The 26,867-nt window shown below is 36.2% G+C and overlaps 2 protein-coding genes across 2 annotated transcripts in view; both read right to left on the bottom strand.

The window, feature by feature from the left end:
* Positions 1-354: 354 nt before the first annotated feature.
* LOC107188348 (tyrosine aminotransferase) lies at positions 355-14,447 on the bottom strand. Its single transcript, XM_015576624.1, has 11 exons — positions 14,306-14,447; positions 12,087-12,191; positions 11,586-11,653; positions 8,622-8,780; positions 5,671-5,862; positions 4,952-5,034; positions 2,768-2,837; positions 1,970-2,098; positions 1,602-1,685; positions 614-712; positions 355-516 (listed from the first exon to the last, which is right to left on the bottom strand). Exons 1-11 carry the CDS (start codon positions 14,445-14,447, stop codon positions 355-357), a joined length of 1,293 nt encoding a protein of 430 aa, XP_015432110.1.
* Positions 14,448-22,053: 7,606 nt separating this feature from the next.
* The window catches only part of LOC107188482 (collagen alpha-1(IV) chain), a 29,483-nt gene continuing 24,669 nt past the window's right edge, over positions 22,054-26,867 (bottom strand). The window contains 4 exon segments of the mRNA XM_015576774.1: positions 22,054-23,154; positions 23,669-23,783; positions 25,679-25,850; positions 26,483-26,854. Of these exon segments, the coding sequence (XP_015432260.1) occupies positions 22,897-23,154; positions 23,669-23,783; positions 25,679-25,850; positions 26,483-26,854 (917 nt within the window). The 3' untranslated portion in view covers positions 22,054-22,896.

Genomic DNA, 26,867 nt, shown 5'->3' on the forward strand with positions numbered 1-26,867 from the left:
AGACAGTACGTGTGCCCAATATCCTACGGTTGTGTTAGAGAAGGTGGGCTTAGGGAGATGTAACCAATCGAACACACCTACCCTTTGCTGGACTTCTTCTGAGCAACTGACTTTGCCATCGTTAGAAAATACTTATACCAATTCCAGATTTTATGTATCGTTTCCTCTAAGTACTCATCGTCTTTTCGAAAAAAAAGATGCACTTATACCAATTTTGCATTGATCTCATTTACTTGATATCCAAAATATGAGCACTTCAGCTCCCACTCGATTTTACAACCACACTATATCTCTTCCGCTAACATGTCCTCATCACTAACGGATAATACAGGCAAGCTGGTCGATTTTTTCCCTTCAATAGAGGATTTCCTCGTCCTCTAGGCTGTTCCTTCGCGCGCCTTCAGCTGTTTTGTAATGGTGCCTCTCGCAGAACTCCTGAACCCTCCGGCATGCCTCATCCAGCATGTCCATGGGCACCGTGATGACGAGCCTCATGTAGGACGGATAATCGAAGCACTGTTAGAAAAGGGTTCGAGAACCGTGTAATCAGTGGTGGCGACGAGGGGGGGGGGGAGCATCGAGAGCGAGTGGATACAGGATTTAAACGGCGTACCTGGCCGGGAAGGCAGAACACGGACTCCTCCATTAGCAGTCGCTGCACGAATTCGAGATCGGAATTAAATTCCGGAAAACAGGGTAGATCTATGTAAACCTGGGAACCGATAGGATAATTTATAGCCGGTGAATTGCGAGCGGCCAGCCTTAACGGCGAACCGTGTTCGCGCGAACGTGTAAATCGAACCCGATACTCGGCCAATTATTCGGAATTCCACGCGAAAGACGTAGCTTCCGATTGACTCGTACGTAGCGATGGGTCGGCGAACAAACGTGTCCAAACGGAGTATGGACTTCTTCAGTTACAAGAAATTCAGACAGTTCAAACAGAGTTTGGACCTTTTCGGTCTCAAGAAATTCGAATAGTCCAACATGTTTGGATTTTTTAAACCATAAGAAGTTTAACTAGTCCAAATACGTTTGAACTTTTTGGACCACTAGAAATTCGAATAGTCCAACATGTTTGGATTTTTTAAACCACAAGAAGTTCAACCAGCCCAAATACATTTGAACTTTCTCGACTACAAGAAATTTGAATTGTCCAAACATGTTTGGACCTTTTCGATTATAAGAAGTTCGATCAATCCAAACACATTATGATTTTTTCGATCAAAAAAAGTTCGGCCAGTCTAAATACGTTTGGACTTTTTCGATTAAAAGAAGCTCGATCAGTCCAAATATGTTAGCACTTTTTCGATTACCTAAAAGAAGTTAGAACAGTTCAATGATATTTCGACCTTTTCGAAAACGAAAAGTTCCAGCAGTCCAAACAAGGTTTAGTCATGACGTGGCGGCAAGACCCTTCTTAAACACTTCAAAGATTTCATCTCGCTCGACTCGGCCAAGCGTTTAACCTGTTTGAACTGTTTGATCACCCATTACTATTCGTACGCGTCGAATTGGTTTCGTTGTTCGATATGTTACGAAATGTTATTTTGAGAATGTGTAAACCTCATCTGTGTTATAATCATAATGTGCATAGTTACCATCATGTACATTGCTCCCGCTGGCATTATTGGTTTCAATCCGGGAATCTTCATTACAAAATTATACGCCAATTTTGAGTGATTCTGAGAAACACAAATTATGTCGATGAATTTCGATAAATGTATAAATTATTTTTTAAGCTCACGTGGCCAATAATTGTGTTTGGAAAACGTTTATGCAACTATTTTTCAATAATAGAGTATTAAGATAAAAATTAATTTTCCTGACAGAATTAAAAGTAGTATGTACTCCCAAAGATTTAAAACAAAGGGAACGATTTGTAGCAGGAATAATTTTGAAAGCATCTACTGTTCTGATGTATGAATATATTTCCGATTATTTCACGATTCAGTAGTTTAGTACTCACGTATAATGTACACATGACGTCATCGTAAAACTTCTGTGGCGTATTTCTCAAAATTGCTGGCAGTGCACCTTGAATGAGTGTGTTGCTGCCGATAATTCTTTGACTCAGGCAGTGTAAAGCTTTCCGAATCTGCGAAGGGTGTACAAGTATAAATATATAAAATATTAATGAATTTTAAATCATCAAATACTAACAATATTTACGTTAAAAAATTATAGTAGACGTTTGAATCGTGAAGAATTATCGAATAGAAGATCAACGATAAATAAGAATATCACGTCAAATAAGTTCTAACGAATTTGTTAACGATCACTGCACAGAATCAATCTTAGATTGTATTTAAACTACGATACCAATATATGAAAAAAAATTGTAGATTACTTACTGATGCAACTAATATTATGATTGTGTTATTTTGACTTATATAATTATTAATAATAATCATTACTATTGTATATACGGATACGAATTAAAGCATAGACACGTTTAAAACACGTGTACCCGTGTATCGCAGTGGATCTGGTACAGATCGTGATCTCAGTGGTATTCGAATGCACGCGTAACTGATGAATATTCGGCACCGATTCACTAGTAAACAAACAACGCAAGAACGCAGCGAACAGTGCCAAGAGCCGAACATTAATGGCCGAGGATAAAGTTTAATCAACGAAATTTAATCCGATCGCGGGGTGGCACGCAGGCCCAGTCGGTCGTCCTCGTTACGGAAACAATATCGGCGAAGAGGCAATTATTTTCAAGGCGTTGCGTACAGTGCCCAGGTCTCTGCCCGTTACCCACCTCCTTCTCCAGAACGTTTTGACGATCGTGGATGATTATCCAGCCCATACGCCAGCCAGGTACTAAAAATCTGCAACAGAGTCAGGAACGGTTGTTCGCGATTAACACATGCAGATAGCTTTCTCCGTAACTTCTCTGTCATGTGGATCATCGATGGCCCACAGTCAGAGCATACTATGAACTTTTCTGGCGTACATTGTATGACGTTTACACGAATGAAAATATCAATTTTATTAGCGAAAGGGTACGATGCAACCTATCGTCCATAAATTCTCGATATTTGGATGCTGCTGGAAATCTATGAAATATACGGTATATCTATTTTATTTCATCAAAATTGAATATATTGAATTGTTTCAGACCAACGTAAGTAACATTTAATAATAACACGTACTCAGCCTTCGAGCACTCATCGCGGATTTACTGTATATGTAAAAGAAAAAAGGAAATCCATGCCAAACTTGACAATTTTCAACAGCCTTATAGCCTTGTAAACTTCGACAGCCTGTATTTTTTAAACAAATTCAAGAACTTAACAATGATCACTTAACCCCCGTTCCCTAGTTTCAACATATTTCATTTTAAACAAAATCCCTGATAACAATTGCAAAATGTGATCGATTTGGTGTAGAATAATCCTTATATTATTCTCTGTTATTCGAAAAAGTGTCCGGTTCCATTTCCTCCACAACAATTACATTCTAATATCGATAATATACTACATCCAAGTATTTATGAATGGTACAAATTTTGTCACATAAAAGAGCTAACGCTTTTGTTGAATAAATAGAAATAATCAATATTACGATGTGTATTGTTGATAGTGAAAATCGTCACTAGCCAGAACGGAAAGTTTGTTGTGGAACACAGAGGACCTCCTGGACATAGAACCTCGTTAAACTAAATGAAAACAGTGTTGTTACGTGATCGATCGTGATCAAAGACAATAGAGAGCGGCGCCGTCGGCCAGTTTGGTGGAATTTTTTTCGAAAACGGATTGAAGTGCTCTAATCGTGAATTTCAAAGCGAATTCGTTGAGTACGCGATACGATCGAACGAAAATGGAAATTCGTTCGGATTCATTCGGAATCGAACGAAGGTGGATTAATGTGTTTATTGAATGCTGTTGGAAAATAATAGAGTGATGATTTTATCCATTTGTATAATGAAAGCATTCATGATATTTAAGAATATTTCTATATTACTTTAACATAGTGATGATATTTAACAATATTTCTATTTTGTTTTACCGAATAATAGAAAGTTCAACTTTTATAAATTAATCTCTGCAGTTTGTATAAATTTCCGAGGTCTAGTTAAATAAAGGGTTCACTTGAAAATTAATTACCAGTATTTTTTCAGATACGACTTGTATATCTGCATAGCTTTTACACTAGTCTGGATGATGTAGAAATGAATTTCAGAAAAATTTCTCTTTACCGTTTCTGGAAACTATTTCTCGAAAAAATAATCAGATCGAAAATGATGAAAAAAATTTGTTTTCAAGTTAATTTTCACACGACTAAATTCAGCGTAGAGAACCATGCCAGTATGCAAACATCCAGAATATTATTTAAAAATCTACTGATTGTATAAAGGTGAATACTCAGGATAAAAATCCAGAATTTACTGTACAATTGCTAGTTTCTTATTTTACTCTGAGCATCTATTAATTACTGTCAATAATTACTAAACAGCGGATTTTTACCTATAGTACACAAATATAAGCTTTCATGGATTAGTTTATAGAAACTGGGACCAGATAGGTATCTCTTCACTCCACTAAGGATTCCATCAAGCTCCAAATTTAACAAACCCAAACGCATAAAATCTCCAGTCTAATAATTACGAAGTACTAAATTTTCACAGTTCTTCATTCCATCCTAATAATATGGTAACAACAAATTTTGTCATTCCACATTTTGTATTTTTTTTTTTCGAAATTTTCCATTATTCTCAGTCGTAAGGTATTCTAAGCTCGACAAATACCGCGAGAAATGTTTCTCCTTGGCAATCATGAACAGTAATATCGATTCCGCCGTGCTCCCCTAATAATGTGTACAAAATGTAGTTGCAGACCGAGACGATGAAACAAGCCGAGAGTTCCACGGTGGTACTTCTCTGCTGGAAAATGTTCAGACTGCGCAATCACGAGACGCAAAAATGTAATCGATTTTCGCATACCTTTTCGTCAGGCCGCTGCACGACAGAATAGGGACGTCGCTCGACAAGGACGCCAATGAGTGAAAATTCCGTCCTGGAAAAACCTGGCAGAAACAACGGGAAAACAAAAATTTAATAGCTTGTGTGCAGGTTTGCCACGTGTTTGGTAAGCGTTTAAAAGAGAGGAAAGCGTCAAACTGAAAACGTGTTCACCTGTGCCAGTAACTGAACACAGAATTTTCATAGAAAATTATTGCCTACAAAGATTACTACTGTCTGGCAGAAAGTATTCCATCGAACATATTGACGTGATCATTACACAAATTATTTACACGTCTATTAAACATAGAATAGGTATATTGTTTTCAGTATATTGAAGAATTTGAATAGAGGATGTGACATTATTCGTTGAACATATTTAAAACGAAACAAATCTTTTTATGCATCTGTCAAACATAAAATAATGAAAGATTCACTGAAATATGAAAAATACAAGAACATTATGTAAGTATTATGTATCGAAAATTACATTGATAAATTGATCGTTAAATATCTAAAAGAATGAACTCGATTAAAATTGTAAAATAAGATTTAAACTGTACTTGTCTTGTGGCAGTGCAATATGACGTAATTTTGAAACTTGACAAATTCACATGGACCGATATGTGTACGATTCTATGTTCTTTTTTTGCTGAAAACCGAAATAATTTAATGTTAAGAGGCAAATGTTGTGCACGCACCATATGCTCGTAAATTTCATCGGCTATAATAGGGACGTAGTAACGAGCGGCCACATCGAGAATGTCAAGTGTATGGTCCCTCGTGAACACAGATCCGCACGGGTTCGAAGGGTTGTTTATAATGATGGCCGCCGTCGATTCGTCGATCTGTGACTCCAAGTCGTCCAGGTCGATTTCCCAGCCAAGCTCGGGCTGGAAATAATCAATTATAAAAGTATCTTTTCATTTAAATTCTGACATATTCTTTCTTCATCTGAACACTTTATATTTTACGTTGGCTCTTGCTTATAAGTAGACTGCGGATCTTTATGCAAAATAACAATTTCATGAAGCAATTTACAAAAACAAGATTAAAAACAGGAACTTCTTTATTCTCTGAAGTTGTTTACCAGGTTAAGAATAAAATAAAAAATATATTAAACCTGATACATGTTCTATTTTCATTTCTATTTCACATACTCCTTTATGTTTTAAATGCATAAATTCCGCAGTCTACTTATAAGTAATCGTTAATTATCGAAAAACTTAAGTATTCGTGAATTATACGAGAAATTAGTATCTGTCAATATCTGTGACATAAATTTTGATAAAATATGTTAAAAATTTATTTTATGAACCGGAAATAAAGGAATGTCTCACGTTTTTATTTTTAAAAGGAGTTCCCCATTCCAAGTATGTAAAAATACCTTACTAAGGTATTAAGAAATTAACGATGTTCTTGACATTTAACAAAGAGGACCAAAAGGCTGAGAGAATCAGTCCTGTCGAATCAATCTTTCATCGTCTGTTCTAAATACACACTATCGTGTACCGAGTTCCGTATGCAGGTATATCAAATTGCAATGAATGATAGCAACCACCTCGTTTAAAAAAAATGGTGGCATTAAAATACAGAAATATAATAGTTACTTCTATATCAGTTTACATTTTGTATAATTACAATGATGCATCACAATATTACCATCGCATTTATTTAATAATAAGCTCCTTTTCACATAAATCACTTGTAACGTTTTAACAAAACAGATATGTAAGTAGATGGAAAATTAAATAATTTACGAATTACGAATCATAACAAACGTTCTACTACGTCGTGTGTGCCCCTTGTAAACTCTGATTTTTCGTTAACATAAATTTTTATGTCAGCGGTACAACAAAAGATACTAAAGTAATCTGTTCCTAGTGGACCACCCTGTATCCAGAAATCGAAAAAAAAGAAGGGATTCAAAATGACCCAATGTCGGATGGCCAAGCATATTCGTCGAAGAACACAGAGACACAGTAATTTATTTTCGTCTCCGGCGGAGTAGAAACCGTTCCAAATCCATGACTTCGCCTATACAGGGTGTTAATAAAACTGTGCGTAAACTTAAGCGTTACATCTGGGGACCTCTTCTTCTTAGTGCCGAGGAGCCTTCGAACATTAATCGAGAATTTACTATATTTATATGTGGAATAAAATATTCATATTAAATAAAACCGTTTATCTTTTAAGAATCTTTGTTTCGCTTTATGAAAGCACAAAATAAAAAGTATTCCTTTTGCATGATAACTATTGAAAAACTATGTACATATACATATACGTATAAAACTAAACACTGATATCAAGTTCTTAATTAAATAATATTACATTAGTAAGAAAAGAGATATTGTTCTTGCACCGGAGCTGCCAACAAGCCAGGAACAATCCTGAGTCTCACATGTTTATTAACACCCTGTATATGCTAGGGCCATGTACCACACCTATATTCGTTATATGTATAGTTAATCAGTGTCAACTTGTACATTATAGCTCGGTCTCTCGTAGACAAGAAGAGCCCACGACACCGCGGTTTTAATTACTGTTCCCTGGTAAAATAGTCCACAGTGTCTCGAGGACGGGTGGGGGAGGGGGCTGGAGCGGCATTAAAACTCCGGCGGCGGTCGAGGAATAGGAGGAAACTAAAAGAGGCCCCGTTCCTCGCTGCGGTTTAACAATCCCCAGGATTTGAATCGAAATACCCACTCCACGAAAAGAATTGCACAACCACTGAACAAATATTGGTAGAGGCTGTTACACTCTGTAAAGGCGCGGGAAATGCACTTGTAATTCCTTCGAGGAGCGAAGGATCAACTTTCGAAGTAAGTTCCCCCCGTCTTTCGTGTAGTTGTTGCCGTCGAGTTCGTTGCCTTTGACTCCTCCTTTGGCTTCAAATCGCACGAGAAACGTAATTTATCTTTTCAGACTGTAATTCGTCGTCTTAATCGAACTCTTTGGAACACGAAAGTTCTAATAACAATTTTATAATTGTAGAAATGTATTCATACGGCGTGTGACGTACTTGTAAAATTCTGAAGATTCGATTGTGTTACGAAAACTCCTCCAAAGTTTAGTACCAATTCGTTAACATTGAGTGATGTAAGAATGTACAGGGTGCCCCACAGAATGTAGTACTATCGAGCAGGATATGATTTTCCGTGAAAAAATAAATGGGAAATCAAGAATAAAATTTGTTTTAATGACGCTTAATATAAGTATAATATATAGTATAATATAAATTTCTTAAGATACGTCATTTTGCATGAAGATCCGCAATCTAACGACGACTATCGGTCAATGCTTCGAAAAAGTAGTAAATCTTTCCTTTAATGTACCTTGAAACTGATGTTCACGATTTTTTTTCTATATATTCCTTTCAATTGTAATCCAAATTAAAGTACAAAACGGTTTTTGTATGAAAAATGTATAGCTAATCATATTGATTATTTTTGGGAACGAGTGAATTGGAACGTAAAAAGAGGGTGTTTATAAAATGTTCAGAGTATTTGGTAGCAGTAAGTTACACTGAAAGGAAACAGAATTACTTCGATGCAAATGTATTTTGTGCGAGAAGCCTGTTATCGGAGCATTAGCTAGGTCGTGGCTGCGGATAGCTAGGCGTAAATTTCTTGCGGCATACGGCTATACTTACGCGTAAATCGTAGGACTTTACGGTGATCCCGAGACCCTCTGCCAGCGTTCGATAGATCGAAAAACCAGGTCGTGGTATCAGGATGTTCTGGCCCTCTCGTGCCAGAGCTGTTATACAGAGATCAAGCGCGCAGGAGCATCCGCTGCAAAGGATCACGTCCTACAAAAATAAGAATAGAAAGAAAAGTAAAAAGAAATAGTCCACAGTTACATATCTTACGATCATTTGAATCAATGTGTTATGTATATAGAATGCTTTGCTTACTCTCTTCACTGATTTTTAATGATACGAGAAATTAGGCAAAGAAAAGAATGTTCGCATTTAAGAGAAGAATATTTGGATTATTGTTGCTCTTTCTTAAAATCATTTTTTCAAGATATTCAAGTCATGGAAATTTTCTTTAGTTTTAGAATTAGCAGCATTGAATGTATACTAAATCGAATATTAATATGTATTTATAGTACATAATGCAGTATAATGTAATATAACGTAATATAAAATGTACAATAAATTAAAAGTCAACATAAGTTACCATCATAGAGCCTTTATGATTTCAATAATTTTAAAACTAGAAATCTGAAATTCATCATTTTGATGTACCTATTTGCCAATTTTAATTTAGCGATCTTTTTTTTTATCACAGTCCTGTCAGAGCTCAGGTAATTGATCTGTATATGATACATAGAATGTAGAATAAAAATTTTCGAACTATATTTAAGATGATTTTACAAAAATTGTACGTTACAGTATTATATCATTATATTTAACAGTATTATATCATATAAGATCTTAAGTGAACAAGTACCAAATTAATTAAAAACTTTCTATAATAAAAAATATAATTAAGAATCAACGATTGACTTAATATTAATCAAGTACAGTGTTAATTAATATATTAAAGTTAACAACATTAATTTTGTTAACAAAAGCGCCGTATTTATTAATAATTTAACAAATCACAGTGTTTTCATGTGCGAGAAATACCTACATGGAAGATAATAAACTTGAACAATTTTGGGGTGTTTTATATACCTGACGAACAGTGTATTATCGGTCCTGGATACAAAGTACAAAACGGGGTTTTCAAAACGATTCAATCTGTCTCGTCGTATTCCACGATTAATTGATGGTATTTCTTCTTTCCGTGGGAGTACATAAATACACTCTGGTCCGCGGTCAATCGTCGGGGGAAATCGGATTTTCTCTGTGAACTTCATCGGGAACTCAATCAACCGGCGCGGTTTAACTAGATATCGTCATCCTATACGTATATACATATATGCGTGTAACATGTGTACCCACGCGACATGGGAAACAAAGAACAAGCGCATAGAGAGGGGTGGCGGTGTGTCTGGAAATGAACGTGTTTCTATATGCACCTGGTCGCACGCGAAACTAATTCCGACCTAGACATCTGCCAAACTGTGCGACGCAGTTGTCGGAGAATTTACGCTCGTTTGTTGATAGGGGGAAAAGTATTCGAGAAGCGTGATTCCTTCCAATTATATGCTTCCAGTAATATTCAATTGTGTGAAGCTCGTAAGTCAAAGAACAGAATTTTATATCCGAATGAAAAATAAAATAGTATGGGATAACACACCGTAAACGAAAATGAAACATTAATAAACAAAGCTAAGAAGAACCGGTCACGTTAAATTACATATGAAAGGGGTTGGGCAAAATGTAATCTAATTACAAAATCCAAACCACAATTACAATGTAATTGCAGGACAATTACAATGTAATTGTAATTATCTGTACTAAATTCACAATAAAAATTACAATGTAATTGTAATTGCTATTGTCCCCCAATTACATTGTAAAAAATTTGTTTTCTTAATTCTCTGTATGGTAACCTGCATCTACGTATTCATTAATGACTGGATATGTAGAACGGTTACGTAATCCGTATACAGAATTTATAAAGGTGTACAATAATTTTAAGCAAACGTAGTTAATATATTTCATTCATTTATGTAGAACGTATGTATCCGTAACCCATATCTCTCTCATCTATTCTGTTTCTCTTCAGCATTCTTCTTTTCATTCCTCCACCCGCGCCACCAATATACCGAAGATTTGTTTCGAATCGATCGTCAGTTTCGCGTTAGACAAGCTTGGAACACAATTTTAGACACAATTTGATTTTTCGAAAATTTAGTTTCCAAAAAAATTATTGGATTCCAGAAATCTGTAAGAAGATCGAATTCATTTTTGCTGCTCGTAGAAACGAACTGTTAAAGAAGTAAAGTTATACTTTGTAAAAAATGATTGTTTTATTTCATTTTTCGTTTTGAAAGATTGCTGTCGTTTCGTTATTCTACAGAAAAAAGGCGAAACCGTTTCTTAATAAAAATCCGAATTTTGAAATCTAATACTTCGTTTATCGAAGTTTCACTTCCTGCCTATTTATTTTGTAATCTAAACTGTATTAATTTATCTTTTGTATCACTTCTATTGCAACACTATAGACACAAATGGTGATCATAAACTGGTAAAAAGTGTACCGTACAAAATATTAAATGTATCTAAAGAATGAAAAAACATTACTATATTGTTATTGTAACTAATAGTAAAATTTAATGTTGTAATCGAAACTGTCGAGACTCACTGGCACCATTTGCACGACCCCGAACGGTATATTAAAGTATGAAATATCGCAGACTGTCGTCATTTATCGATGGTAACATTTCATTCCACTCGTGAGTTACAGAAGTTTCTGCGTATGTAATTAGCTGTTTTGAAACGTTATTTCAAACACGTTTAAAATTTCAACTATAATTGTGCATTAATTCACTCGACAATCCGGAGCCATTTATATTTTAATTTCCCCGAAAATCGCGGCAATTTTCACGGAGTGCAATATTTTGATTCTAATTTAATCAAACTCACGCGACAAGTAGACAACATTCTAACGAGTAATTAAATATTAGATAGTTATAGATTCTGCGAATTGAAACTCACCTCGGGCTTTACTTTCACGAACTCGTTGGAACTGTATTCTGCGACGGCTTCCTTGGCGGTCTGATAACCTGTAATTCAATAGAATTAAGCAGGCGTTATAGAGTAATTGTAATGCAACGATACTTAATTAATTTTCAAGTAAAACCTGTCAATATTGACGTTAAAATTTTATTAATATTCACAATTTCATCGCAATAAATGTAAATTGCAGAAGAGTTATCAGAATACTTGAGGTATTCTGTTAGATTTTTCACATATTTGTTAATATTGACATCATAATTCTATTAATACTCAGATCCATCTACCTCTAGGAATGTAAATTCCAGAAATGTTGCCAAAATCGACATGCCTAAGGTATTCTGTGTTAGATGTTTTATTTGGTACAAATTTGCGTGAAAATTCATTATCAAACTTGATGCTGAATTCAAATTAGTGATTAATATTGTCACAGTTCATTAAATAGATTAAATAAAAATTGATTTAAATATTAGTTATTAATACCTGTACTCGGTGCGTATCCATTATATAATTGAGACCCAACGCTCTGTTGAACAGCTTCAATCACTTCTGTTGGTGGTTTCAAGTTGCCAAATGTTGTAGGATCGCCTAAAAAATAAAAATGTATAAAACTATAAAACCATTAATTGCATACATGAGACAATTAAAATAATCGTCAGCATCGATTAAAAAAAGGAATTTAATGGCGAGTAATATCCAAAAAATAAAAATAGAATTCTCATTTCTTTTATAAACTGCCTTCGTACATAATGTAATAACACAATTTCGAAATTTCGAAATTTCATATTTTCATTCTTATCCCATTCAAGGTATTATTCCATATAAAGTTTATTCTGCAATCGAATTACATTAGACGAACAGAAAACTCATAGCCATCGGATTTACGTTGACAAATTTGGTTTCATTTTATTTTCTCGACGTGATACTCAATTTTCCGCAGAACAATGGAAAAAAGTTCTAACAAACGAGGGGAAATATTTCAAGGTACAGTAATTACTCAACATTTAAACAAATTTTCAATGGAAACAACGATCAATACTTCCGCGCATGCACCAAATAACAAAATACATAATAACAAATATATTGGGCATTTCTAGCTTGCATATTTTATTGCATCAAGAAACAAGGTTAATTCGATCGAGAGTAGAAACGGATTCTCGTATTTCCAGGGCGCCCCCGAGTTTCAAAAGTTTCTCGGTTCCCGAAAACTCGATCATAATGACCACGAACAGCAGCAAACGATTAAAATATCCGGGAGCACGGTTCTGTTCTGAAACGAGACATTATAGGGAACTGGCTTCGAACTAATTACACACGGAACAGGCCGCGATAAGCACGTGGAACACGAAATTATCCGGTCTCACGAAATTCCTCGCAGATCCGAGAAACTCGTAACGGGGAACTTTTATCTGTCTCTCTGTTTCGAGCGCGTTTTCTAATATTTCCTGCCACCCTATCAGACTAATTCCAGGTGGTTTAATAACGGGCGAACGTGGGACGGGCAATGAATCCTGTTTAATCGTATTCGGTGCAGTTTCGAATAAAATGATTGCTTTTGAAAAATAAAAACACGCGCATTGAAATGACATAATAAAATTCGACCTATTATTTACTAAATTGTACTACTAAATTTATGCTTCCTCAGAGCCATAATCAAATACTTGTTTTTAAGTTCAAAGAATGGTGTCCATTGTTTATTAACCCTTATCCGCCCCTTGTGTCAGTTTAACAACTATGTCTGTTCAGTTTTTGTATATTAATTTTTTAAATGTTTGTAGAATAATGTTTCCATCCTTTATTTATTATTAGACCCAGACTCAAAATTTTGGCTGGTAGTGCATACACACAGATAGAAGACGAAAAGAAAATAAGAGAGGAAGGAAAGACGTACGTCAAAGAACTGGTCTTTTATATTAATTATAAATTCACATTTTTCTGCATTGTACTGGGTGTTCTATAATACGTTGGACCTACTTCCTTCAAAGAAAAAAGGCACGAAAGCAATGGAAGAAGTTCGTAAAATATTAGTTTGCATAATTGTGTATTTCACCTTGTTCCTAAGTCACAGCTATTTTGATACCGCAGTGACTATGTATGTTGTTTATGATCAAAGTTAACTGCTTGTATTTATAAGAATTCCGTAGAATAATTAATTTCGTACCGAATGCAAATTAATAGTTTTGTCGCGTAGTTTCAGAATCCTGTAAAAATTTCCAGGCGTCATTCGAATCTAGTCACAGCTTCCAGAATTTGTTCAGTAGATTTACTTGTACTTGCTCCATTATGTAGTCGTTATGAAACTGTGAAGCTTTATGCAAATTTGCAATTTAGTTAGACAAATTCAGGGAAACTAAAATTGAACAGAGTTAAAGAAATGAATATTATCTGAACCCACATTAAATACTATTGAATTTTCTATTTTATTGATTTTTTAAAGTTATTATTAATTATAAATGTATAAATATCTATTCTAGTTGTTATAGATTACTGACGGGCAAAAGTGCCTGAAATGCAAATTATGAATTCAAGATTTGCAAAATTGGTTACAAATGAAATTCGTGAAACTGGATCCATGTACCTAAGCGACTTTATATATGAAATGTAGATCTAGAGCTAGATCTCTATAAACCATACTTCTCCACGACTAAGAATTCTTCAGAATAAATTCAACCTCAGAAACGAAATGAAACACTAAATCTCACCGATGGACAATGAGATCAATGGTTTCGTAGCATTCGGCTCGACCACGATGTTCTCCACGATCGACCTTATGGGATTGTGAGTTCTCCTCCCGATATCTGACGCCCGGACGTTCCATCGTTCGCGAAAGATCGAGTCACACATCTCGGGTCCGGGCGGCCTCTAAACCGTCGTTTCGAATTTCCCGCCCTCGGAACACTCGTCGCGCGACACGAAAAACCACTTCCTCGAACTTCGAATCGAATCAACGTGTCCGGGTCAGTTTAAATTATAATTAATACTGTTCGTTTATCGAGAACAGATCGATAGTCCGTGGAACGACGGTTTTGGTCGAACTGGTACTCCATCACTGAGTCGGGATCGGTTCAAGTTCGCCAATAATCGAAATGCACCACTGGAGGCTGGGGGACGAATGAACCGGTCGGATTGGTCGACTATATTCCACACCTTCTTTCATAATTATTTTGAATGGATTTCTTTGCTTACGTAGACAAACAACCTCGGGCTATTTTCCCTGGCGCTGTGACGCGTTCTTGCGGAGGGAACGATCCTTCCACAGGACGTTCCACGGTGCTGCTAAAAGCTGCACCTTTGACTGATTCACCGCGATAAGGAACGCACACACTGGAGATCCATGTTTCAGTACGTGTCTTTAATAAGTATATGGGTTAGGTGTCTCTGAACAGACCATAACTTCTAGGGAAGATAGTATTTGCCAAATGATGAAAAAAAGTTCTAGTAACCATGGGTCCAAAGATTAATATTTTCAATGTTATAAATAATTTTTTCTCTCCTTACCAAACATATGCCTATTCATCTACGACACTTGTAAAATCGAATACTACCTCGAACACGATTGGTTTATTGACTTACAGTGGGTAAAAAAACTATTCGTACACCCTTTAAAACAGAGCAACTCTTTCAAAACTGGACCAAGTGACTTGAGTTTCTTTGTGAAGTTAGAAGGATTAGTTTACTAAATGATGTTAAAACAATTTTTTTAAATTTGCGACTTTTCAGAATGTCGAAGAAGATAGTAAATGTCGTTTCTTACAACTTTTTTGCCTGAGACTGTAATGAAAATTTAGTAAATACATTTCGAAGATTTATGTTAGTTATATACATGGTGCAACTTTTATTGAAATCGGTTAATACAGAAACGAGTAACAGGCATCGAAAGATGTATGAATCTTTAGGTATACTACAGTTGCAGGTCAAAAGTCGCGAAAAACTGCGATTTTTAACAGTTTGTATCTCTTAACGACGTTAACCGATTTCGATGCAATTTTCAGCATGCATATAACTAACATAAATCTGAGCAATGCATTTGTTAAATTTTCATTACAATCACAGATAAAAAAGTCGCAAAAAGCGACTTTTATTATTTTCTTCGCGATTCCGACCAATTGCAACTTTTTTAACATTTTGTTGACACATCATTTAGTACATTAATCCTTCTAAGTTCACAAAGAAACTCAAGTCACTTGGTCCAATTTTGGAAGAGTTGTTCTGTTTTAAATGGTGTACGAATACTTTTTTTACCCACTGTATGTTTATCAAAACACATTTTTTCTGTTTTAAATGTGTACGAATACTTTTTCTACCCACTGTATGTTTATCAAAACACATTTTTTCTTTCCTTCAACGTGTTCCGCTAACCGGTTAAGTTTCCATCAACGAATTGGAAATACAGTATATGCAAAACAAATACTTTCACATACTCGTTTTTCAGAAATAATATCGATGCATTCCTAAATTACATTATAAACATTCCCATTGCTTTACCGTATGTTATCTGTAGCAGCATTCTAATAATGCATTTTCGACTATAGTCTGTCGATCACCATTGTTCAATACAGTTGTTAGAAAAGACCTAACTGTGCAAACACCTCGTTTAGCCGCCACATAATCCTGATGGTCGTATCGCGAACGATTTTGATTGAACCGACAGTGATTCAGAATTTGCAAACAGCCAACAATTAATAACAATACCTCCATCATGCTTCGTGGACTGTTAATGAATACAGTTTTGCAAATGCTCGTGTTGCGCAATCATCATGCTCAGTATAATGGAAAACAAACGACACACAGAAAACGACATAGAAAATGATGTTGCACGATATCGTTGCAAATACGCAACAAGCCTAAACCATTGCGAAAATAACGTTCGATTGGAGGCTGGAGGACGATTGAACCGGTCGGATTGGTCGACCGGGTCCCACACCTTCTTTCATCGTTTATTCAGATGAATTCCCTGCTTACGTAGATCGGCCACGATCATTTTCTCCTGTCGTGATCCCTGCTGCGGCGCTCGAGCGGACAAGCGATTGGCCTTGCTACGTTTGCATCTAAAGCATCGCGATTGGTATTTTTTGCCGGTGATTTTCCAGTTTTTTTCACGCCGTTTCCAGCAAGTTTTTCAGTTGTTATCACGATGAATCGGTAATAAAACACGCCGCGGATGTTTATGCAAACGATTGGTTTTATGGAATAATGTACAAATCGAATAGAATTTCACTTTCTTTATTTTAAAATGCCATCGGATAAAATATATAAATTTGACACTAAGTAGGGAATATTAGAAATTTATTGTATTTTATAATTAGAACCTCTGGCATAGACAGTTGTTCAATACTTTATAGTTTGAAGGTTTCCGGTGATTGTTACCGTTGAACGGCCTACTACAATCAATGCGAAAACAACACTGTTTATACCAAACGTCAAAAATTAACATTAAATTATGTTACTTGATTCTCAATCAACACCGCAATTCGTTGTGTCGTTCTGTTGTGCACATTGAATAATACCTGCTTATGGAGTACGCAATAATATCACATCAATATTAACACTAGGACTACCAACAATAACAGTATATTTCCCAAATAGCACAAAAACGTCATATGTACGTCCGGAGAACGTACGTTCCTACGTAAATCCTACGAACATTCGTAAGACTTAAGAAATGGACATTCCTAGAACATTCGAAACTTAAGTCTTACGAACATCCTTGGAATGTCCAAAATGGACGTAGGATATTTGGATATAAACTGGACATAAAACTGACGTCCTTTGGATGTACGATGCTATCTGGGTTAGGATTTCTATCGGATCGATAGACATGACTAGACTGCGGATTTATATGCAATTTAAGTCTTACGAACATCCTTGGCATGTCCAAAATGGACGTAGGATATAAACTGGACATAAAACTGACGTCCTTTGGATGTACAATGCTATCTGGGTTAGGATTTCTATCGGATCGATAGACATGACTAGACTGCGGATTTATATGCAAAATAACATTTTCTAAAGTAATTTATAAAGACAGGCGAAAATTTAGAAATGTATTTTTTTTCTTAAGTATCTTATTGGGCTCGGACTAAAAAGGAAAACTCATTGAATCCACAGAGCCCTATGGGCAATAAATGCTTAAAATCCGCAGTCTAGACATGACAAACTATTGAAAATATACATATTTACAAAATTAACTCTTTTCTTGGCTTTCAGATTCCAGTAAAGTTATAAAAGATCTGGAAAAATGTAATATTGTAACATTTTAATTGTCAGTATAAAAGGGTACTAACCAGTTATTTTTACTGCTTGGTAATTCTAGCAGTTGGTAATTCTGTAGCTCCGAGCCCCATTTTTCCAGGAGTCCCCTTGCAAACCTTCTATTTCGTTATGATTAAGTATTATTTAATTTTATTCAGCATAAATTTCAGTCTTTGAAGATTTATCTATTTTAGTACATGTTCCATTACAAAAATTTGTTTCCAACCTTCATTTGTTGACACCTCCTCCCTCGTTTTTCAACCAAGGGGTCCTAGAAGGTTTGATAGCCCCGACCCCCAAAAGTCTTTATCCGGGCCTGAGTTCTAGTGTTAACTGTGACATAAAGGATACGATATTAAATATTCATATGATGTAATAAATGTTTCCAGCACTGTACACAGATACATTTAGTAGTGTATTTGACTATCCGTTCATCGCATAGTTATATCATTTTGATGTCTGATGACTCATAAGTGACTTATGATCGGGGCTGTAGATACGTTGGACGATAATATAATATGTACAACCACAGCTTAGTCACTGTGTAAAAAAACGTAAACACGATGAAAAATCATAATCGTGAATCAAAAATCAATAATGTAAGTAAACTATACAAAAGCACAGAAATTTTCATAAAAAATGCTTTATACGACGATGGACAGTATAATAAAGCAATAAATATACAAAACAAAGTTTGTACTTTGTTATTACATAAATATCCGAAAAAGTGATATCTGTGGTCGGAAACATTTAAGATACTCGTGTTTGCCTGTTTTTCAGTTAGAAATAAACCGCTGTCTTGAATTGCCTGAGAGAGTAAAACCAAATGTAAACGTTGAAACTTGTGTTAGTCGATGAAAAGTGTGACATTTACGATTTAATGAAAAAACGGGATATTTTAACTTTATTAGATGTTTCTATGGCACCATTAATTCCGCAGTTCAGAAGGTGAAGCTAAGTCCGCATTGCAGCTTGAATATTTTTATCAATCAATTTTATAGCTTCGACCCTTTTTTGAGTTGTCATACAGCTATACAAAACAGTTTTTTAACATGAACCAGTACGAACATTCAAAGAATGCAGTATCCCAGGTTTTTTAATGTTGCAAAACAACTGTGCCACGGATGAATTCAACCTGTTACTCTGTAGATAATTTCAACTAGTATAGTTATACCATATGAACTTACCGATATTGGAATAGTCGATGGTCAACCGTGATTAGCAAATCATTCTGTTTCATACGACCTCATTTTCTCTACACAGTATCATAAAGTATCTTATAAAAAATTCAGCAATCTGACTTTTATAACCTTGGAATGACCTTGAATGTGAAAAATTAAAATTTTTACTAGCTTCAAAGTAAAGGGTTACATCGTTTTCTAATTATCGAAATACGTTTTATTTATCACTTAAAAACAGTATAAAAACTACGATGATAGATTTTCCTATTCTAGTATTGCTCTACTACTAAAATACTATGATACTAAATGTGTACGTTTGGCCGATCGTCGTTATCCATGTCCTCTGGAAAACATGTTCCCTCAATGTCACCATTCTCTATAACCTCCGCCGCGTATTTGATGTACCTCTGCAGCGTAGAATAGTCCATTCTGACACCATCGAAAGCAGATAAATCGTGGGTGTCAAGATGTTTGACAAAAGTATTGTACGTTCTGTAACTCCTTCTACGGTTAGTGCAAATTGCACAGCAAAGGGACAATCGCCGCTCCATCATAATACAATTCTTCACGTATTTCAGGTACGTGTCCCATTCATCCAACCGATGCTTCACAAGCTTCATGATCCCTTGCACTTTCGATCGAAAGCGATCACCGCCCCCTTTGTGTAAACGCCTTTCCAAAAAGACACTTTCCCGGAATTGACGAAGTTCACGGACCTGATCTGCGCTCCAGTCACAGTTTCTCGAGATCCCTTGTATATATTCAAGACACTCATGATCGAAATCATACTCGTGCCTGTCTTCCTCGTCGTATATCATGCGAGCCGCTCGTTACTGATAAATCAAACAAGGTCGACGAAGATAAGAATTTACCGCAGATGAATAATGCGCGTGGAGTCGGTGGATCTGTCATACGACGACAATCGAACAGAAATGGTTGAAGAACTTCTGGTTTCAAAGAAGAAGTCCCCTTGTTGAGACTTTTGTTTCCACGTTGAAAGTGAGATCGAGACAAACAAGATCGTGTAGCCCCATTCTGATCCTCATTGCTTGTTCCGATTACAATACGACAGATTTTTATGGCGAAGACATAATACGGTCGAATTCCATTCTCGTTGTACGACAGATCGAGACACTTCATTATAGAAGTACGATACAATTTTTCACGATGGATCTTCAGTTATGGTGGGATATACAAAGTCCGATCATAAAGTTCGAGGGCTTTATCTATAAAGCACTTGTTATTAATCTTAACAATAACTCCGTGTAATAACTATTAAAGTTATCTCCATCTGTTTTTATACACCTTCGAAATACTTTTTTTTCCAATTGTCGAAAGCGGCATTGTAAGCAAACGCCGGAATAAAGTGTATCTCCTTCTGTGATTTCTTAATTATTGTCCCTTGCGTGATAAAATGTTCTTTTGGCATCTGGTTAACATTTCAACTGCCACCTCACCCAAATATGGGTGATACGTACATTGCAACGAGGTTGAATTATTTAAATATCGTTACAAAATTTTTCGTAAAATTAATATCGCAGTATAATTCAAAACAAAACCATCAGCCTCCATTAACCAAACGTACATATTTTCGACGATTTATAACTTAGAATACGAAATAAAGTGTGTCTGGCTAAGTACGTTCTTTTTCACTGTGACAGACATGTGTGTTAAGATGAGGAAAAAGATGGCAATTTCTTAAAATTAATCATAATTAGGAACGAAATATCGGTGAATGGTTACGATATGGAGATGAAGAAGTCATCGAGCCAGTGGGTGAAGAAAGATGAGCGACGTCCAAAGAAAGAACGCATATGTTGCTTGAATGTGAAACCCAGTCACTGGTTCGATTGTTAAAATGCCAAATTTTGTAAAAATGTAATGTATTAAATAATATTTTGTTTAAAGGATGTTATTAATCGTGACGGTGCACATTTCGACCAATCGAAAGCGCTTTCTTTTTCCAAAAATAAGCCTTTCCGTTTCGATCTGTCGAAATGGCAGTTCCAATTGGTACAGTCTAATACACGCAAATCAAATGTGCATGTTTCGTACTTACGCAATGTGATCTATGTTACTAACTAGTTCTTCCTACGATTAGGAGTGCAACTGCAACTAGGAACTGTTGCAACGGACTTTTATACCCGGGAAGCGCGTCGATAATAACTTTATCATACAGATTAATCATATTGATGTAGCGAACAATGAAGCTTGCACGAACCATCGATTTTGTATTTTAAAATACAAAGAAAGGAATTAACGCGCAGTCCAATGACAAGCGTCGAACGTCAAAGAACAGCGATCGATCATCTCCATACAATGTAAGCAGATAAGATATGGAATTACTAATCAGGCATGATTGAAAATTTAAACTGATAATTTTCAATAAATTTCAATGAAAATGTCACGAATGAATTGATGAGATTCTCCCTATAAAAATGAGTCCAACGAATGCAATTGAGCAATTTTTATTCGTATTTTGTATAGGTAATGTTGCGATAAAGAGTCATAATAAAGAGAAAAAGTCCATTTTTATTTAAATGGGAGAGAGTCATCATTATAATATGTATGTTATGAATATTTCAAAACATGAAATCACTAAAAAATATTAATTTTTAACATTCAAGTGATTAAAAAATATAAATTTTAACTAAGGAAAAATTACCGTCGCCAGTAATAATTATCAGTAATCCAAATTAAATTAAATTTTAGTAAACAAAACTATTTAAACAGGGATGTTAATTTTTATATCATAACATTTTAAATTTGGGTTACAATAACAGTTATGGTCTTTGATTTTAAAACTTCAAAATAGCGATTAAAATTTCTTTATCTTTCATTTTTTTATATGTGGCAATATACTTTTTCAATGTTGAAGAAAATGTTAAAAATACTGACCGATCTCCAAGTACATATTGCATCTAAATTTCGACACAGGGAATTCAATATCTACACGCACCAGAAACGATAAAAGAAAGGAGCCGGGAGGAAGGAATTAAAAAACGAGTGAAGTTTGAAAATAGAATTTTATTAGCTACGTAGCAAAATACCTATTTACTTAAATATTTGGCTTCACACGATTACCAGGCTAAGTTCGTTTATATTAATATACAATATGTAAAGTATGCCATATTGGATATGGGCAGTGTCCGATGGTAGTACGAATAAACTTAATTTTCATACGACATTAACGAGATATAAATATATATATATAATATATATATATTATTTTACATGCTAGAGAAATAGTACGCTAGGCACATGTTTGAATAATTATAGAAAAACAAAAAAAAAGTAGGGAAACTTACGGCGTACGAAAGGGTTCGCTCGCGGGAAAATCGAGGGCGGGTGAAGGGGGAGAGGCAGTAAAACAAGAGAAGTGGCGAGAGATACGATGAGTAGAAAATAAGTCGCGAAAACCGGGAGGGGGAACAGGAGAATGGGTGGACAGTAGATATTTCTGAAATGAAAGCGACACAGAGGAGGACATAAAAAGAAGGATAACAAGAATGAGAGTAACGAAGGCAAGATGTACGTAACGGGAAAAGGATAGCCGAAAAAAACGAAAGGAAGAAGCTCTCGGCCCGTTCTCTTTATTTCGACGTCGCCGGATTTTTCGCGAATCAACCGGCGAACGATCGGTTTTTTCGTTCCATCGCGAGACTTTGGATCTTTCCTTACATTTTTCTTTTCCTTTCACGTTCTAGTTATCCCTAGTAATCTTTTTTTCTTTTTCCCGAGGGGGCAATGGGGCAGGCAAGTAAAAAAAGGAAAAAGAACACAAAACGGGGGAGGCAAGAAGAAGAAGAGAAATATGAGTAGAAAGAAAGAGAGCAAAAACAGATACGCGTACGTTGGTTCTACGTGTCCTTTATACACACTTGGCAGCGACTTATTCGAGTCCTGAGGTTGCCCGCCTTCAGGGTCTGTTTCTCGGGCCTTTGGAACTGTTGACCATCCTCGATGGTCGCCATCCAAAAGCTGAACTCGTTCGTGTAATAGTGGCAGTGTCCTTTCGCGCCGTTGCACTCGATGAACGGCGTCGCGCGGAAGTCCTCCAGGCAGGATCCAGTGCTGGACAGTGACTGTCCGCCGCCCTGGGAACCGGCGCCCGTGTGCTGAAACAGTCACGACGAAGATTCAGTTTGATTCATTCGTTTCGATGTTGAGCTATTTCTATTCTTCGTTCTTTTTTTTCTCTTTGAAAGCATTAATAATACCCAAAAATGTTTGAGATGAAAATTGAATGGTTCCGAAGGGGAAATAATTTGATACGAGTAGTTTCTTTCTGTAGCTGAACATCTAGAGGACATATGACGGTCAAATTTGTGTTTTTTTTTTCAAAATATGTATAATAAAATGTTTAACGAAATTTAATGAGATTTTTATACTATTTGAAACCCAATGGAAACTTTACTATGGTAAATAATTTTTTTTTTCAATTTCTGTAAATTTCTATTAATTGATATAGTAAAGTCTGTATTTACAGATTGATTTGACAATGAGTTTCGTACGAAATGTTTAGAGAACTTAGTAGGTGACATAAATTTCATTAAATTTCATTTTTACGAGTTGACCTGTAGTTTCGTACGAAGTGTTTAGAGAATTCGGCAGGTGAGTTCAATTTCATACCATGGCAAAACTGTAACCGATCCAAAGGCCGGTCCATCCTCGCGGACATTCTGGAATGCTCAATGATTGGCTGTGTACGGCTAGCACATTCGCTGGAACTTCACATACCACGCACCTATTGGATACAATAAAGTTGAATTAGTAGGCGTCTAAGCCGATAATATTTTATATGCTTGTAGATTCTTCAAATTTGTTGCTTCGATAATATTTAATATCTCAATAATCTGTCTAAATTTAAAATTAATCGCATGAATAGCTTCGACAATCAGCTGGATGCCAGCTGACAAGGTCCTTCCAGACATGACGATAGATAATGTAGTATAACTCTGTCACTTTGTAATTTTAAATAGTAACTATTGTACAAAAATGGAGTTAAAATGTTGCCTAAGGTCTCTTAAAATGATCCCAATATTTTACTCAATAATGAGTTTAGTTTCTCTTTCATTTAAACAAATCCGAGAAAACAAATTTCAAAACCTACTTTTTTTTCAAGTCCACACAGTAGAATACCAGCTTAATAACAAATTTTTTCGCTCCTCGCGCTGCAACATTGCGACAAAACGTTTCTACAAATGACATGTCATAGCTTCGCGATCCCCATTACATCGTTATCGTCGTCACGCTGCGTAAATAATGCAAATTCAGTTCCACGAGGAGTCGTTGTTTTTCTACGACGGATGCAGGAAAATCCGGTCGATATCGACACGTATCTAGTTGTCGATTAGCGAACAAACTATTTCAAACATGTTTGGATTAAACATCTGTCGAGGAGTCTGAACATTTCAAATCTGAACCATGACGAGGTGTTCGAACTGAAGGTCATTTCCAAACAGTCTAATAACGGTTCAGACTCCAAACAGTCTAATGACGTTTCAAACTCCAAACAATTCGACGACGTTGCAAACCCCAGAAGCTGCTGTTAAGTTTCTAAACGGCGATGAAACGTTCCAGACTTCAAGTCGAGGCTGCGAAACCTTCTCATGGTTTGGCCAAAATTCGCGACTCAAGAGTTCGAAGTACGCAACGTCGTTGAACTGTGTGGAGTTTGAGAAGATCATCAGACTGTTTAGAAGCGACCTTTACTTCGAACGTAACGATGTGAGCACACTTGGCCTGAATCGTTTCGCTTCCTCTCCAGATATTCAACCCTTTGCACTCCACTGATGGTGTTGTGACGACACCGCAAAAATACGTTCAAATTCTGTTCATTTTAGTACAAACAAACCTAACGAATAAAATTAAAATTTTGTAAATCTCATAAACTATTATTAGGAAATCACTACATATATGTTTCAGAACTGACACAGCCAAGATAATCTGAGATTTCTAATAGTTTAATTATACAGGGTGTTGCAAAATAGCTTCGACTCACAGAAACAATGGGATCCTGGGATGATTTAAAAAAATTTTTTCCTTGGCGAAAATGTTATCCGAGGCTTTGTTAACAAGATATTAACGAAAAACTCCGACCAATCAGAGCGCAAGTCTGCCGGCCGAGCTCCGATTGGTCGGGATTTTTCGTTAATATCTCGTTTACAAAGCCTCGGATAACATTTTCGCCAAGGAAAAAATTGTTTCAAATCATCCCAGGAGCCCATTTCTTCTGTGAGTCGATCCACCATATCGTACGCTTCCTCTTTATGGCTTGATCGTCCATAAGTATACAAGGACATATTTGTACCGTACTGTCAAATATAAAAGTTTTCGAAAAAGGCTGCCACGGAGAACATGTCAACAACTTGGCTCCCGATTTTTGGCCCATATAGCTTATGTCGCCGCCCATGATGCAGATCTACCACAATTAACGCCAAAGCGTTAAAGCTTGTAATCATTAGAGCATCAAACGACATAGAGAGCCGGCTCGTTATACCAAGGTATTAGAATAGTTATATTAAGGATCCACATCGTAAAGATATCCTCTTGGTAAAAAATTCCCTCTGTTGAATATGGTCACCGTTCGGGGTGATACTCGTTGATTTTTATAAATAAGAAAGACCACTGAAAACGTACCTAGAGATGTATTCTTCTATTGCCGACTCCTCGACAGGCATCATGGGAATTGGACTATTGGTCGACACCCAGTAAGAACGATCGTTGCGGCTGGCGTAGTGGCAGACGTTGTTCACGTCGCAGAAGAGGAAGGGCATCGTCGAGAACTTTCGTACGCACGAGCCCGCGGAACCTGTTTTCGTGCAATAATTTATTAATCGAGTTGTCAGGTGGATTATTAAGAGGGGAGAGAGGAAAAAAACGGGACTGGGCGTGAATTTCGTGATCTGGCTGGCTGAACGGTAATTAGACTACGAATCTTTATGGAAATGTATTCAATGATATTACGCGAAAGCCAGAATCGAAAAAAAACTGTATGTCATCTGGTAGGAAATATATTACATTGACATCAAAAGACAAACTTTTTCTTTCACTGGAATTTGTTCCGCTAAATTTGCAACTTAATTGATATGTTTGTCTTTTTTTTTCGATCCCATCAATTTGTTTAAACACGCGCTTATCTATATTTTTTCTGCTGATTTCTTTCTCTCCCATTTTTGGTATTTAATACTGTTCCTCTTGTTCTCCTCTCCTGCTAAAGCTATTAAATCACTTCTTAAATATAAACCTAAAGATTACAGTTGGACGTTAAAATTAATATAAATTGAAAATGACCGATCATTCTTTTTAATTTAGTAACTGTCATTCGATTAAAACTCTTCTATTGTAACTGTTGCTTAATTTTCATTTAAACTTTCAACGTTTATGGCGGACGTTATTTCAATTATTCAACCCAGTGATACCAACTTTGTCTTTAATACTTGCCTAGATCCTGCGAATGCGCTCTTTCATCGCCATCCGTGTACAGCAAACTGTATCCTTCCCACAGTTTGATGTGTCCTGGGTCGCAGACAGGTATCGATTGACTCTGACTGTGCTTGACCAACAGTATGCCGGTCAGATAATCGGGCGCAGTCTCGCATGGTTGTCCAGGCTCTCCCACAGGGCCCGGTACACCGATCGGACCTTGAAGGCCTGTCGCGCCAGGCTGACCAACAGGTCCAGGCAGACCTGGAAGACCAGCTGGTCCTAGAGGTCCTGGTGGGCCTGGTTCACCCTTCAGTCCGTCCAATCCTGGGAATCCTGGTGGTCCCGGAAGTCCCTTTTCTCCTGGCGGTCCTGCCCGGCCCGGAGATCCTGTCAAAGACGT

This window comes from Dufourea novaeangliae, unplaced genomic scaffold (assembly GCF_001272555.1).
Source record: "Dufourea novaeangliae isolate 0120121106 unplaced genomic scaffold, ASM127255v1 scaffold124, whole genome shotgun sequence".
NCBI classification, from domain to species: domain Eukaryota; kingdom Metazoa; phylum Arthropoda; class Insecta; order Hymenoptera; family Halictidae; genus Dufourea; species Dufourea novaeangliae.